The following is a 17,196-nucleotide window of genomic DNA, read 5'->3' on the forward strand; positions in this document are numbered from 1 at the left end:
TAAGTACCATGCTCCTGTTTTGAGGAACATGGATTGACTGCTTAGTACTACTGCTAATTATGAATAATAAAATGTGTTCAGTAATTAATTAAGATGCTATTCTTCACCTCACTGTGAGCACTGGCTGCTGTTTGTTGACTACTCAGCACCAAAATATGATCTTTTTGTATTATATCTGGTAAATCGTAGTACTATATTTAATATATCATTAAAACAAGACACTTGAACTTCTATGAAACATTTGGAAAGCAAAGTGATAACCCCACACGCATTTACACGGGAATGGCAGAATTTTCTGCATATGCAAGCACTGAATATTACTGAAGAATATACCCCAAATTTGCATTGCAGCATGTTGGCTCCCAGTTTCGCCTCTCGGTTTTCTCTTCCTGTTGCTTCTCTATATGGCTGTGTCAGTTTAATTTGCTTTCATCAGAATTTTTGTTGACAGTAAAATTAATGTGCAAATTTCCTATCAGTTGTATATATTAATATAATTCCCTCTCAAATACAGTTCATTGAAATTAGCACTGGTAAAAGGTGGGATACATATTCATACAGTTATTTACATAAATCCCATTCAGCTTTATGCACCCTGAGCTTTAATGCAAAGTATCTACTACTGCAGGTAATTTTAGCACAAGCAAAACAGCACATGTGGCATCTGACTTCCCAAAGACTGGGTGTCTTTTAATAATGAGATTATTTGAAGAGAAAAAAAAACTGTTAGAAATTACATTTGTGACATAATTTTTATACATAGAAGCTACTGTCTTTACAACAAAAAATGTTGAAAATACTGATGTGTTTCTCCAGAAAATCACACACAATTGGTTCTTTTCAAATTACATAAATTGTGCATGATGTCTCATTTGTGATACAGCCTAAGATATTAATAAATTAATAAACTTTTCAATAAGAACTTTAATAGGAAGCAACTAATACGACAGAGTACACTAGACCATAAAGTAAGTTTTATAAAAATAAGTATCTGCTGGGCATTGATTTATGCAGCACAGAATTTTTATCAGTTGTAATGTCAAAAATATCTTTAAAATCAGTTGCAATATGTACATTGATCCACAGATTATTTAACTGGATTTAGAATGCTAACTATAGGAAAAACCATTAGGTCATTATCTTATCTAAGTAAGTTTAGGGAATTCAGGCACCATCTTTTCCTTGTTGTGAAAGGCATTTTCTACTAAAAATACAAACTGGAATCTCCTACGTGCAGGTGCAGATTTTACTTAGCAATGCAGCTCTGTTTGTGTAAGTTTCCCCTGGTAAACAGAGGAGCTGCAAGGTCACAAAACAGACAATGGCACATCTCTTAGAAACTTAGGCTTTACTGTATAGACTTGCAGATTTTATATTTTCCTGAGCATAATGCTGCAACACATGACTTACAGCAGTCTATTTTTCACAATTTTCCAGTTAATGAAAGTAATGTTTAAATACTCTGAAGTTAGATTATTAACTTCTACAAAATAGAAACAGATGTGTGTCTCAGTATGCCATTAAATTTATGATTTACATAGTATTCTTGAATACAGCTGAGCAGAGGCCAATGATTCTAATTTGCTCTAGATTTACAATAACCTGATCTGGTTTTTGTAAGTACTGAAACACTTTAAACAAAATTAGAAAGCCGTTGTGCTTTGTGTGATTAAAGATGCAATTCCCTTTGGGGTAATGAGAAGAGTTAGAACATGTTTCTTTCTTTATGGATGTTTCTATTATAAACACTAGTACCATATATTATGTATTTTTGTTACTATTTTCTTGCTTTTAATTATAAAATAAACTGATTGAGTTGTACTGGAGTTACACTGAAACAATGCCAAAATCTAGCTAAAAAATGCATACTGAGGTTCATTAAAAAATCTTTAAAATTCTTGAGGGCCTTAAGATCTTGTTAGAAAAATACTAGTTCCTTGTAGTTTGCAGAACCCAAAACATCTCTGTGATTTAAAACCATGCACTTTAAAGGAATTTTAAAAACTAACACATTTCTCAGCTTATTATACTATGTTAAGGACAGCATTTTACAGGGTTTCTGTATATTCATAGCATTTTACATCTTGAGATACAGATTCACTGTATCTAACAGCAGGAATCACAACTGGAATGAATATTATTGTTTAAAACAAGGTGTGTATCTGTGAGTAGAGATCAAGTTGTGTTGTTGTGACACTAAACACTGAAGTTTTTTTTTAAAAATCAAAATGAGATTAGATTTGTCAGATATAAGCAATGCAGGAATACCCTGTGTAAGAATATTTAAGGTTTGTTTCAAAGATTCTGAAAATCAGAAGCTAGGCCTATAAAGATGTATGGATTCAATGTTAGCTAGAAAAGAGGTATTTCCAAATTGTAATCTATGACTCTGTGGTCAAAAATGTAGGTCATTTAGCCTTGTAATTAACTTTCCCCAGAAAAGGTGACATAGTAAAGAGGTATATGCAACTATGTAATAGCAACTTTTTATAAGAATTTTTTAAATTCCTTCAACTATTCTTTGCATATTGCACCCCAAAAATCAAATGGATTTTATGAACATAGAAGTAATGAACCAGATATTTATTTTACATAGTACCTGGAATATAGTATTATTCCATGTATTATTTTATTCATTTGCTATATTACATAATGCATTGAAGATAATATAGGCTCAATATTATACACTCACATTAAATCATACTACAATATATTTATTTATATTTATCTTTACCTCTGATGAAATGTTTAATATTATTAATCCTTCCATTTTAATTATATATAATTAGCCATCATTAAAACAGGAGCATTACCTTTTAATAAAAATTTAATTATACATTTACTCAAGCACGGGATCAAAATGCTACACAAGGACGACATGTCTTGAAAGCAATTGAATGAATTCAATTTATTTGGTCACTCATTCTTCCAAAGCACTTAGAGATTGGCATCTGTGCTTCACTCAAAAGGGTAAAATCCCACATTCTGCCCATTGTTACAGTGGATTGCAGCATCAGACAGAGCTGCCAGCCCAGGGCTCAGCCTGGTGCTGCTCCAAGCTCAGCTCTGGGGTCCAGCAGTGCCCCCCAGTAGCTCCAGCATTTGGGGTTTTTGCACTGGGCCCTGGGCTGCTGTAATGAGGTGCTGGAAGAATTCCTGACCCCAGCAAACTCATGTGCACATCTCTCATTTAACAAAGGATAAGGATCACTATGGGTTTTTGGTTTTTTTCCTGGGGGATGTGGCAATGGCAGCTGGAATGCAGAAAATGGTAGGGAAAAGATTTTTCATCATATATTGGGGCTGATGTGCATATGACTGGACAAATGTTATGGTTTCATCAGAAATTTCTGGGAAATTTTTCTGTTAAGCACAAAATTACCCATACAAAAGGCATCAGGCTGACAACAAGAAATTGGCAAACACTTAATTCAACTTTAGGCTGTGTATTGGGATGAATTAGTATTTGAGAATTATTTGTTTCCTTCTTGAAAAACTGGGTATGGATATGGAATAAATTATTGGTAGGAATGAGCAGCATTAGGCCACCAGAACTTTGTACTTTTCACCCATAACATAAACTGAGGCCCCTCTTCTGCAAACACACAGGTCCAGGTCAGCAAACTTCTGCTGAACCTAGACCATCTCCCCTACAAATCTCTCCTACAAATACTTATTCCCTACAACAATAGTAACTTAGAAATCACAAATATAGGCAAAGTGTCATCTTGCATTAAAATTAGTGGGGAGTTTTGGAGAAGTTTTTAATTGTTCTGATAAATCCATACTAACTCACTGAGGCCCAGATTGTAGAAATGTGTTTGCAACAAGCTGTTCTTCAAGAAGCCCTGTGTGATTAACTTGGGAGACTGGAGGTAAAAACTGCAGATGAGAATTCCATATGTCTGAGACAAAGCACCTGAAAGGGAAACTCACATTTTAATGACAGAGCATGGGATGCCCATTATAGGAATATATTGTATTGATAAAAAGGGAAAACACCTGGTCAACAAAGGTTTTGCAATATTTTTTCATATTAGTTATTTTAAAGTCATATTAAGCTGTCAGAAGGCTGGTTCATTATGAGCACTCTGTTTCTTAAAGATGCTTGGTGAGTCTGGATGCACTTAGGATAATTTATTTTCCAATCAACTCTTAGTTGCCCAGACCTACTTCTATTGAAGTCAACTTTTATTTTTCCAAAGAGAATTAAATCAAGTTTAATTATTCTTCAAAAAGAAACCTAGTTAGGTTTCTTAATTGTCAATTTTCTTCAAACAATTATTGCATGACAAAATTTTTAATAAATTAACACCCAATAAATTTTGTGATTCCTTATATTAAAGTCCATTCTAAAAATATTTGTCTGGTGCAATTACTCATCAACTCAGAATAAGTGGGAAGTTCAAAACTGTTTATATTAGTTCTTAACCTTCCTAATAAGGTTTAAAGGTATCTTATCAAAGAATACATTTAAATCAAAAAGGGGACTCTATTTTAAATGTTTCTGTGGCTAGAAGACTTCATACATTGACAAAATATTAACTAAAAATACACTGAATATAAAATACACTAAAAATACCTTTCAATTTTGTTTGTTTGTCTGGGGTTTTTTAGTTTTTTGGGTTTTTTTATTTTGCAGTAGTGTTTCATATTAATATTGACATGGGTAAGCCACTTCAATGAACTTGAGAATTATAATGAGGCCATTTTGCAATGGTTTTTTTTGTTGAACAGTGACATTGTAAAGAGAAGAGCAGATTTGGACTATTCAGTTCCTGGCACTCCAACCACTCTCTGTTGGGTAAGATTCTGGTCAGAAAGTTGTAGTGTCTCAAATCTATAGACTGCCCATTTTCAGAAAATGCCAGAACAGAAATTCCAGTAAAAACATGTAGGAGAACTTTCCACCTTGTAACAAGACTTTTTTCACTTATGAAAACCTGTCTTCTCTGAAGAGCTGCTGTTTTCATTATTTAATTTCTTTGCGGAGCTCACAGTCAACATGATCCCGTTGAGTTCTTTATTTAATATGTTTCAGAGCACAGGACACCTGCTGACTTCTTTAATAACGAGTTGTCCTCCGTTGGCTTATATGTGAAAATTGTTCAGCAGAGGCAAGTAAAGAATAACCTTAGACATTAAGACCGATTCCATTAAAAAATAAAATAAAACTGTATCCAGGCTCCACACCCGAAGTCCCTAAAATATATTTGCAAGGGCTTTTCACAGCATGGAATTCAGGTGGATTTTTTTTTTAATTGAATTCTGTTCTGTGTAAGTGCAGCTCAGTGGAATTCAATTTCCATGTAGCCTCCCAGGAAACAAATACATGCTAAATATTTTTATCACTAATGTCTCGGATTTAGTTTCTGAAGTATTATTTAGATTTGACTGTGGACATAGTTGCTAATGTTTACCTTAACACAGGGCTCTGTGACTTTTTCGAGAAGGGGTTCTTTAAAAAAGAATTGGCTAAAGCACAGAAGTGTAACAATGAATAAATTCCAAGGTTTTGTATTGTATTGATAAGGATCAAATTCTACTTCTTTGTACAAATCCTATGAATTTGATGTAAAATCTCCATATTCCCAATTCAACCTACATTTTTTTGTCCCACTTTAAAGTATCTTCCCTACTTTGCTGGAGACCTCTTTTGCACCTTGTTAGAATTATGGGGTTATACTGTTACAGATGATTCAGGGAAGCTCTACACTCTCAGTCCTGCAGTTTGTAAGGGAAGTTACCCCCCCCAAGATCAATGAGCCCTGCTCTGGAGTGGATGGCAACTAAAACAAAGAAATCAGACTTTGACCAATTACTTTATCTTAATTTGCCTTATTCTGCACTCATTCATGTTTTCCCCATAATTCTTTCCCTTCTGCTGGAAAACATTATTTCACCACAACCCACAATTCAGGTGATGAATAAAAAGCAGCACACAAATGAAAACTATGCTCAGCCACTGTTAACTCACACCCAGAGTCCTTTCCAACAAAATATTTTAAAAAATGCTTTTTGTTTTGCAACTATAAAGAAAACTACTGACTGGTAAGGCAAACTGTTAAAACAATTAACTGCTTTAGGTATTTATGTTAACCCTTTCTTTTAGTCAAGTACTCTGAACCAGGCCTGTTAATTATTTTATATTACAATCAATAAATTAGGTAGCCTTTATTCACCCTTGGTGTTATGTGAAGGATGTTTGTCTGATGAAGGCACATGTGCTCCCACCTCAGATTCTCTTGAGGAGCTAATCCAACATATGTTCAAACCCCTGTTAGAAAACATTCTCTGCTTGGTTTTAAATCTGCTTCCCTTTTCTTTAAGAGGAAAAGCCTCAAATTACCATATTGACTACTATATAGAGTCTATATTATCATTATACCCATGTGTCTATATTCTATGTTATTTATTATGCACTGCCTGTTTGTATTATATTGTTGAAAAATCTTTAGGTATTGGATGAATTGAATTATTATTTTGTAATTGGGTATTTTTAATAGATAAGTTTGTTGATACCTATGTAAGGTTTATTAATACTTTTGTTAGGTTTGTCAGGAAATTAGGATATGGTAGAGATATATGTCTTTTTAAAATCCATCCTGTAACAACTTGTGCACATAACCTCTTTTCAATTTCTGCTTACGAGTAATCATTTTTATATGGGTTTAAATCACATTTCAATTTTCTGTAGACACAGCTCTTACTGCATAACATATACCATTGCTAGTTTTGTAAATATGTTTTCATTATTACTTTGTAGAATGGAGACAAAACAACAGCTACTCTGCAGCATGGCAGCACTGACTACCAAAGGATTGCAATCAGGATGGACACTGGAGAGCATACAGAAAAAAATGGCAAACCTAACCCAAAGAACTTCTTTTGAAATTACACAAAATTTTGAAATTTTACTTCTCAGTCTCAGTGGGGGCTGGGAATGGGGGGAGGACACCAAACCCCACAGAGATCTCCAAACTGAAGTCCAGCACCACCTTTGCAGGGTGTGATTCAAGGACAGACTCTGCAGTCACTGGGCTCTGTCCTTGCCTGCAACCCACCAGAGAGGCACTGCAGGAATCCAGGTCTGACAACTGCCAGGCAAAAGAATTGTGGATGCATCCTGCCTAGGCTCTTGTGCAGGACTCAGGCCTGATTTCAGGCCCCACAGAGAGGTGCAGGCAGTGTGGGTGTCCCACACCATGGGCAGGGAGCTGATGGTCCTTGCCCTGCTGTGCCATTCCCTGAGGCAGCTGCATCAGGGCAGCCTCAGAGGAAGGCTGCACTCTCCAAAGGTGTTTGTCACAGTTCATCTTCCTTTTACTTTACTGTAATTCTGTATGGTGTGGCTAAGCTGGTCACAGACAGATAAAATGAGACACATTTTTTTCACTTCAGCTCATGTCTCTTCTTCCTGCGTTCCATACAAATATTTGTAGCACATGAGAAAAAAATGTTTATGTCCTGTCTAAATCAATCTAAATAAAATATTAAAGGTGACAATCTCTTTAAACATTACTGATCATTACTTTCAAAACTATATTTAAAAATTGTGAAAACAAATGCTTTGACCTTGTGAGCTATGGAAATATTTAAAAAACAAATCTGCTCTGCTTTTTTGGCTAATAGTTGTGATTTGCATAGTTGAACCTTGAATGTAGTCATAAATAGCTACAGAATCCATCTTGGCATAATGCCCAGCAATGTTAGGGTGCCAGACAAAAAAATCGGGTCAACCACTTACCAAGTAAGTCATTCTGTCTCAACAAGGTGAAGTCTAACAAAGAAGCTACAAGGCTGAAGACAGCTAACATATTCAGCTGCTATTGAGAAAGACAAGAACTTTTCATTTATCAGGATAATCTACTACTCGTAATCAGTACACCAAGTGAACTCCCTATTGTAAAAAAGAGAAAAGTCCATCAATTGTTTTTGCTAATTAAGATGAATATTATTCCTGTGAAATGAACCAAAAAGTTCTGTGTAACCAGAATCCCAATAGAGATCTATAATCTCAAAGAATAATTACAGAGTTTTAATTGAGAAGAAAGCAAGAACTATTTTTTTGTCTTCTTCAGTTTTTAGTTGCAGCTGTCTTCTGTGCGTGTTAGTGGGTCTTTTATCTTCTCAGTTAATCTGACGTGACTTTCCATATATTAAAACTTGTGAAATTAAAATTTTAAGACAAAATATTTATATATTTGATGAAATGCTACCACAAAATAGCACATATTTAGGAATAATTTGAGGTAACAGATAATTTATTAAAAATATAGGAAAAAAAGTACATTTTTAGATTAAAATCTAGATGTTATGACTGCTCATAGTAATGTGCATTTAATCTTTATACATTAAGCAGAAGTAGAGTTAGAAATGAGAACGTATGTGTATTTTCTTAAAGTGATATTAATTATATATTCAACAATTTATTTTATTCTGTGATATTTATCTTGGGTTTAAGATTATAGAAAGCCTTGCCGTGTTGAAAGGAAGTAATGTGACAAAGCTCAGTTTCCCATTCCTTAAATAAAAGATATGCAACTTGAAAATATATTTATATTTGAAATAATATTTACATAAAGGAAATCCATAATCAAAAGAGTAACCCATGACTCCTGAGCAGGTCAGGGAAAATTCACTGAAGTATAAATGCTTACATGTATAAAAATTAACTCTACCCAAAATAATTTATTATGGTCTTTGTTGAAGTAACCCTTAAAATCCAAGCTTTTGTCCTATCTGCTTCACTTAGAGTGTAAATCACACATTTAGCCTCAAAATAATTACAATTTCACTTAAAATGCAAATTTAGAGTTAAAAATTACCTCAGATCAGGATACTGGCTGAATACATTTGTTTTCATGAAAAAAATGAAATGCTGTGTCTCTCTTCTTCCCTTCCCCCAAGCCTTCTTCATAAAATCAGCCTCAGGCTAAAATGGTTTTAAGTAGACTAAAGCTGCTGGTAAACACTTACCTTTGACAGTATTTTTGTCTAATGAACATTGCAGAGAAGGGTGTATGCAGTGCAAGTGCTGGTCTGTGGCTGCAACCTACGTACAATCCCTGTGCCAAGGGCCCACTGCTCACAGGCAAATATACACAAAAGAGGCAGGCCCTTTGATGGTTTAATCCCAAACATACTTAACTGTCACATAGTTAATCTTTTAGATTAAAAATGACTCTTGAGTTCTTCTTGAACATTTTTATGTTTGTGGATGAAAGAGGTTAAATGTAGTTCTTATGCTTGTTTGGACTATTCTTTTATTTTTCTTTTTTACGTCCCCCCCACCCCTAGTTTAACATGACTTCTCCCTTTCTTTAATCAGAGATGTGCCCCTGAAGGATCTGATGGTTCTGAAATACCCCATCCTTTCCCTCTTAGCAGGCAGGTAAAAGTGCATTACAGACCTTGCCAAAGCAGACCTCATTGCTATTATCAGAGGGGCAGAGCTACGGGTCAAACCCAAGTGCATCAAAACAGCTTCACCTGCAGGTTTTACTTTCCTAGAAACAAGTTTCAAAGAGCAACTAACCCTCCACATTGATCAGAAATAATTCTTAAAGGTTGCCACAAAACTTTTGCTTTGCTATTGGTTTTCTTAAACACTGGCAATTTTGATGCTGCTTCTATCAGATGCAACAAAAAATCAGCCCCATATAATCTGATGCATTACATTTTGTGAATAATCTCCTTTTAAAGAAGTCTTGAGTTCTTTTTGGGATAACATGGAAGATCTTTCAAGTGTAACACTAAGAAGCACATTTTAAGTCAGAACGTGTGCTCCAATGAGATATTTTTCAAGTAATATTTCTTTCCACTTCAGCTTCCACAGTAGTTTCATTTCATGATGGTTTTATGTTGATTTCATACTACATTTTTATGTAGTGGAAAAGGATATTTTTTTGGAAAGTGAATGCCCAAGACCTGGTGAAAAACATTTCTCCTTAGCAATGTACTCATAGGATTCAGTAGTTTGTTCAGAAGTGTTATTTTAGGATGACCTTTACACATACAGTATGATGGATTTTTCTTTTTATTTGATTGTAAAGATGTTATATCAAGGGGCAAAATAAACACTTCCTTTTTCAGGCATAAAAAAAAAAAAAGATGAAACCATCTTTTTAAAAACAACATGATAGCATGCAGTAGTGATGTTTATGTTTGTAAATTACATATTTTTAAATTCACACATACAGCAAAGCTCCAGTGAAACATAAATAAAGATCAATGTTATGGTTCCAATAGTAACACACTATGAAACTTGCCCCTTTTCAGCCTAAAGAAGAGAAATAGTTGTGTTTAAAGGGAATATACATTACAAATAGTTGTTATTAAAAATAAATAGTTGAGCATTCTGTGGTCATCAGCATTTCTGTTAAATCCTCCCATATTTTCTTCTCAATGATTAGCATAATGTTCTGCAAATCTCTTCCAGGTAGCTTACAGGATTTGAATATTCAAATATTTTCAGCTGTGTAAGCCATATAATTACAAAATTGCACAGTGCAGTTATTTCTCAAACAATTTGGCAATTCTTTCTTACAAGAATTTACCTTCTGTTCTGTGTTTTCAGAAAAAGAAAAAGCTTTTTTCTTACCATTCTGGAAAAGATGGAATTCATCATTCTGCCATAAAGACCCTAGAAAGCAAAGAAAGTGTTATTAGTTATTATATTCTTATCTGCGGGGATTCTAACAGCCAAACAGTGCCTCAGCATCAAAACAAAACAAAAAAATACATGGTCAAATCATATATCAAGCAGTTTCAAATATGTGTTACATATATTTAACACGCACTGGATTAGAAGAAAGCAAAAGCTATTGTGCATATCTGTATTTTGAACTGCATGCCTGCTGGAATTTATATGCATAGGGTTCACAGAATACAGGCATAGGATCTTGGCATCTAACTTGTGACTGTATTTTTGAAAATCAAACTATGGGCTTGCTGTCACTCTGCTATGGAGTGGGAGAAAACATGAGCATGAAGGGTTATGATCAGAAGAGACAATTATCAATGACATGTTAAAGGCTTTCTTCCCAAATCACTGAGAAATTTGTATTAGTATTGAAAAATTCTTTTACTATTAAAGCAACTAACCAGCTTTTACATTCTGCTTCAGAATAATATTGCTCACGAGTTCCAAGTCTGCAATGGTCAGACTGGGGTCCTGAGGAAGTACTGAGTGCACCCCACACCTCATCAGCATGCAAAGCATGGACACTGGTTAACTCTCTCCTCTTCCTTTTCTGTGATCCCTTTCAGTCTGTTTTACACCTGACATCATGGCTATTCTGTTTTCTTTAGAAGAAATGAATCACTGCTACCATTCCCTGCACTAAAGGCTGAACGGAGAGGGAGTGATCACTTTCACTCAGCACCTACAGAGACTTCTCTGTGATTTCATGTGCTATACCTACCAATTGTGCACTTGAGAATAAAAAGTTTTCAGGATAATAGGCTAAATTCTGTGATCATTTCTCACACAGAATACAACATTACTCCTGCAGAAATGGCCAGACTTAGGTAAAGAATCTGCCTCATACATAGTTTTCTGAGGTAAATCAGTTTTTGTGGCAAAGAAGGAAGAGCACTTAAAACCCACTTGTTATTCTTAACTGTTTTCACCATTTGAGAAAATTTAATCTTTAAGTAAACATGCAAGGGAGAGAATTAGGGAATTTAATTAAATATTATGCTGAGAAAATGTTACTAGAACCAAGAGATGCAGTCATAAGTCACTTACAAAAAAAATGTTGAGGTCTAAGTAGGACTATTACCTTTAAAGACGAAAAGTAAAAACTCTAATAAATTATATTATTCACCAGGTTCTCACCAGGACCACAAGTACCACTGGAAGAATGATAGGTATTTATCTAAAGGTAAGGGAGACTCCAGATAAAGAAGAATTCCACAGTATGGTAAAGAAGTTATTTCCGTTCAAGGAGTTTACCTTGGGCAAAAAGGGAGTTTCCAGGGTGTGCAGTGCTGCAGAAATTCAGACTTAATCTAGGTTGCATGCAGCACAAGAAATAGGGAGCCTGGCTAAAGCTCGTGTAAATTAGAACAATCCCTGAGGGCTGCTCTATTTCACGTGAGGATTCATTGGCCTGTGGCAGCCTTGAATCTCAGCAGCTACAGAGGAGGCTTAAAGCTGCTTTTGCTCCATTCTTCATGGGCTACACCTTCTTCAAAGTGCCCCACGTCAGATGTAGTAGAGGATATTTCTTTTGCTCCCTTTATAAAACAGAAGAAAACAGGATCCCTCTCAGCCAAACAAACAATATTTCACATAAGCTCAAAACAAGCCCTTTGAACATCTGTTTCAGTGAAGCCAAGTTCCTGCAAAGCATTGGCTTCTGTGAGCTTCCCAGAGATCTCTGCTCCTCAGCCCTCTGAGCTTGCAAACATGCTGTTTGAGTGAGGCACGCATTTATCAACTGCCTGTTTGGGACTCTCACTAAAAAAAAATCCATTCCTTTCAGCAAAGTAATCGTTTCCTTTCCTCTGCACAGCTTTTGAGTCCCCTTGCCAAAAAGCTGTGATTTTTTTTTTCCCAAGCTATTTGTAAACCAATAAAATGTCACCACTTCATAAGTGAACAAAAGCTCTCATTGACTTCAAAAGGAATTATATTTGTAAAAGATTTTGTCTCTAGTTCTTACCTGCTTAATTATTAAGATTCTAGAATGTGACTTAGAGTGTTGTAAGATATGAACTGAAAATTGTGGGCCTGTCCCCACCTATCAGCCAGGTATGCAATCCACCAGGCTGACACATGAGTTGTTCAATACTTTCACACGAGTGTCCTCCTGAAGGCATTGCAGCAATGTTTGTGCTTAGAGTTAAATATATGTTTTAATGCTCTACTAAATCATAGTTTGAGTTCTTAGGTAGTTTCAGATGAGCTGAAAGCAAGTAAGCTTAGTGTGATGGCTAATGCATGAACTTTTTGGCCACAAGTCATTTTGATTAACAGGTTATTTGCTGCTATATAGAATATGGAATTATTGGTTTAGAAGAATCAAGGCTTCTTCTGGATTTTGTTTTCACAGGCTGAAATAAATAACTGTCTGGGTATGTGTATGACCACCCAGCTCTCAAATTTAAAGAAATGCTAACAAGTCTTCGATCTCTTTTCTGAAAAATCAGATTTGTCTATTTAGGTTATAACTGTTTCCAGTGCCTCTGGCACTGTCAGTGCAAATGTCAAAAAGAAAACAATTTCAGCCCTGTAGTTTGCTGTTTGCTCCCTCCAGTTTCTGGAGCGTTTAACAAGACTGCCCATTTCTGATCATGGGCTCCTGAAGAGGGCAGCACGTTCTAGATATTATTGAACTGTAAGCTCTGAGGTGACAGCCTGGGCTTTACTGTACTGCACACGGAGGAAGGGTGAACAAAACTTACTGGATATTCTGTGTACACGCTTCCCACAATACAGTAAGTCAGCAAAAGTCCCAGGCTTTTGACCAAGGTCAAAACTGTATTTGATTATTAAAGAGAATATTCAAATTAGATACCTGAAGCAAAGTATTTAAAAAGAGAGCAACAAAATACCAGCAAGGAGAACTTCCACAAGGAGTATGTTTTATCTTTTACACTGTAGATAACTTTTCCTATTGGCAGTGCATTGACTATCAAAACTACTAAAGGGGTTAGATTTAATTATCTCACTTCTTTGCACATTTCATCACAATTGCTATGGCAACATTCAGTTGCCTGAGCAGCAATGTACACTTTAATCAGATATTTCTTCACTCATTTCTCTGTGCACCACAGCAATGTAGTCAAATTTACAGCCAAACCCTGATGCATCTGATAACACCTCTTAGGAATTAATGGTTAGGTTTCCTGTGCCCCTCACCCATAGCCACAAATATTTCTAGAGAGTTTTGCACTCTGATGACAAAAGCTTTAGGAGTTGGAAAGTGTGTGTGCTTCCCTACCACTGTTTCTTCACTATTTCTGATTTTATATTGTCTTCTGCCACCACTCCCTTTTCACAAGGCTTCTGCTTACTTGGGAACTCTTCCCATCAAGCAATGGGCAGGTCTTCTCGTCCCTGCAGGAACTCTTTCAGGGCTGACAACAGGAAACATAATAATTGGGCAGACAATATGGTTCCTCCCATATTCCACCCTGCCCTGAAAAGCTTTTTGTTGGATTACTCAGCCCTGATTAAATACTTTGTCAGAGTACATCATAGTTCTTTAAAGTTCTTGGCCTAGAAACCAGGAACATGGGCTAAAATAAAGTAATTAGAAGTGATGAGCAGATAGTAGGGACTCCTTATTGAAATGCAGACAGTAAAAAGAGTCAGGAAGCTGAAAGTACATGGGGATTACTAAATTCAGGTTATGGGAAGTCTTGATATTTCTGACACAGAATATTGTCTGGTTTGCAAACATGTCACCATCAAGGTAAAGAGCAAACAGAGATAAGTTCCTAATGCTGCCTTAGTGTCTATGGTGAAAAACAGCGAGATGCATTAGAAGGATTGAATTTGTTTGGATTATAGTCAAACATTTAGGAAAGAGAGATAGGCATAAAGCACTAAAATGTAATTCTGCATATTCTGAAAACTGTCTTTAGATAGTAAATTTTGCTTTTCTGCATTAAAGAAAATATTCTATACTGCTTCTTGTTCTACATGTATCATAAGTGTTCATCTGTTAGCATGCAATCAACTATCACAGTTCACTTTTTAATAACGTCTCAGATTATTGCTGTTCTAAACACTTGCAGTCCTATGCCATATGACAGCACTGTCTTCCAACCAACCAGTAAAGTTATTATTTTTTCAGTATTCTGAAGAAAAAGCTAAAAGTTACAGAATCTACAATGCTTTTTCACAGCAGTACTTCTAGAGATGTACATATACAGTCTTTGAAATTAATAGATCTAACCTTATAAATAAAGACTCTTTCAGTTTACAAGACTGCTCTCAGTAGTTTGAAATTATCTCCTTGCAACTTTGTATATCTGAGGTGAGCTTTATATATAACTGTACACAATATCTAACAAACAACACTGTGCCATAGGGGATGCAAAGATCTTTTAAAGTTCAGATTTTGAAATAGTATTGGAAAATATATTTTTTTAAACCTCAAAACTTCAAATTTAAAAATTCCAATATCTTTGAATAAGTAAAGATTACAAAATGTGTGTAGTATAACTTCTTCCACTTGATTGTTGGTTCATGTAACTTAGGAAGAGCTATGCTGATTCCCACCAGCTGGGAATCTGTTGCATAGTCTTTATAATAATAATTCTTTTTTGCTTAAATTATCTACATCATACATTTGGAAATCTAGGCCAAATAATATATTCCTTGCTGGAATATTTTATGAACTGGAGAATTTCTAAAAGATGTCGTGGTTTAGGAATGGTGCTCTCCAATTTGGTGCTTCCACTAACCCCACTCAAGCCTTCTCCTCTGCCCTTCAAGTGGAGGCACAAAAGGCAAAGATCATGTGTTGAGATAGGAACAATTCACTGGAAATGGCAGTGAGATAAAAAAAATTAACAGTAGCAGTAATATTAATAACAGAAGTATACAAAAAAGAAGAGTGATTTACATGCAAATGTGCTCTCTGAGGAGCTTGTGACCTGACATGCAGCTGCAGCACCTTGCAGGCCACCCTGCAAGCCCTTCCTTTCCTTCTGGAAAAGAGATTCCATTCCCCAAAACTCTGGCAATGATGTGAGGTCCTATGAAATAACCTCCTTGTCCTGGCCATGCCCTTCTGGCTACAAAAAAACACAAACCCTGTTCTGGCTGAAACTAGGACCAAGATACTGCAGAAACCCTCACAGAACAGTGTCATGTCATTACAAGGACGTTTTTTGGACCTTGTGTGATTTTGCTGTAAATGTAAATTTGCTATACAAATTTCAGTTTTGGAACATATTTCCCTATCTTTTTGACTCTTATCTAAGATTGTATGAAAGATGTACCCAACAAATATTAGGAATTAGTTACCTACTAATTAATTACTAATTAGTTACCTACTTGCCAAAGTACTTTAAACTTTACTAAGCCTTTTACCTGTTTATGTTTATGTGAAATAATCAAAAGTAAAACATTTTCAAATCAGTTTTGGGTGAGGTGTGATTGCCACAGGGTACAGCAGAGTTCAACACAATGTAATCTTTAAATTAAGACACATCCCATGGTTCTGTAGGGGACACAGCTCTCACTAGGTTTCTTATCAGCAGTTTACAAATTTTTGCTATGGGCTGCCTCTCCTTTTCAGTAATAGTTTGTTTCCTTCCTCCCTTTCCTTCCTTCTCTAGGTAGATTTTTCTTTAGTCTGTTTTAACCTAACCCCATCCCTACCCTGAGTATAATAAATTACATTCTTTATAACTTAAAAAGTCTCCTGTTTCTCTCCAGCACAAGCAGAGCTCCTGGCATCCTCCCAGTGCCCAGCAGTTGTTTCTCCCACTTCTCCAAGAGCTGCTGTGATCCAGGTATTTATCACAGAGTATCTTCCTGGTCAACCAAGTCAAACATTTTCCTAGGAGAAGTGCCTGTTTTCCTTGACCCTGGCTCTTTGCAGCCTGAAAATTGTCTTCAAGAAGAAGGCATGGAGTGTGGCTCCTGTAGCTGCTGCAGGTCCATTTCTCATATGGCTGCCAAAGGGAGGAATTTGTGTGACAGAGTGACATGGTAGGATGACTGGAAAATTCAAAAGCTGAGTAAAACTCTGAATACTTTTATTTTTTTAATTCCCACTTCCAGATGCTCCTTCCTCTCCTTGGGGTAAAGACTTCCTGCTTGGTATATTGCTTGCAGCAGTTTCTACTCACTTCTCCAGTCCCTTAGTTTCACCTCTACTCAAGTTTTAAACACCCTTTCTGTAAAGCCTGATCAATGTTTATGCAAGTGACCATATTATTGGTTTTTTTAAGTTTAACCCAGCTAGAGAGTAGAACTTCTACAGGGGAGGCACTGCTCAGTTTTTGTGTATGTTATGGACACACACACAATATGTACATGTACACACAGAATTTATGTATGCTCTTACTGTAGCACCAATACTCCCTAAAGGTATTATTATGTTGTAAGACAAATTAAAATTAAACAAGAGGTAAAAGTGCACATGAACTGAAAACTGCTAAAAATGCCTACAGGCAAGACAGAAGTGAGCAGCAGGAATTTATCCAGCTGTGGGTGTCTTGGAGTTC

General features: G+C 35.8%; 1 protein-coding gene across 4 annotated transcripts in view; it reads right to left on the bottom strand.

Annotated features, from left to right (window-relative positions):
* Positions 1–3,109: 3,109 nt before the first annotated feature.
* LOC306806102 (uncharacterized protein) overlaps positions 3,110–17,196 on the bottom strand; it is a 213,864-nt gene continuing 199,777 nt past the window's right edge. For 3 of the 4 annotated variants that reach the window (XR_013775392.1, XR_013775393.1, XM_079314515.1), the window contains 2 exons: positions 10,604–10,645; positions 3,110–3,919 (listed from right to left, as the gene is read on the bottom strand). Coding sequence is in view for 1 of the 4 variants with exons in the window: in XM_079314515.1 (XP_079170641.1) it covers positions 3,765–3,919; positions 10,604–10,645 (197 nt within the window). In the remaining 3 variants the exon portion in view is untranslated. Of the gene's footprint in view, positions 3,920–7,161; positions 7,901–10,603; positions 10,646–17,196 lie in introns of those variants that run through there. The other variant, XR_013775394.1, reaches the window with a different exon arrangement.

The sequence above is a fragment of the Erithacus rubecula genome (assembly GCF_903797595.1).
Source record: "Erithacus rubecula genome assembly, chromosome: 10".
Lineage (NCBI taxonomy): Eukaryota > Metazoa > Chordata > Aves > Passeriformes > Muscicapidae > Erithacus > Erithacus rubecula.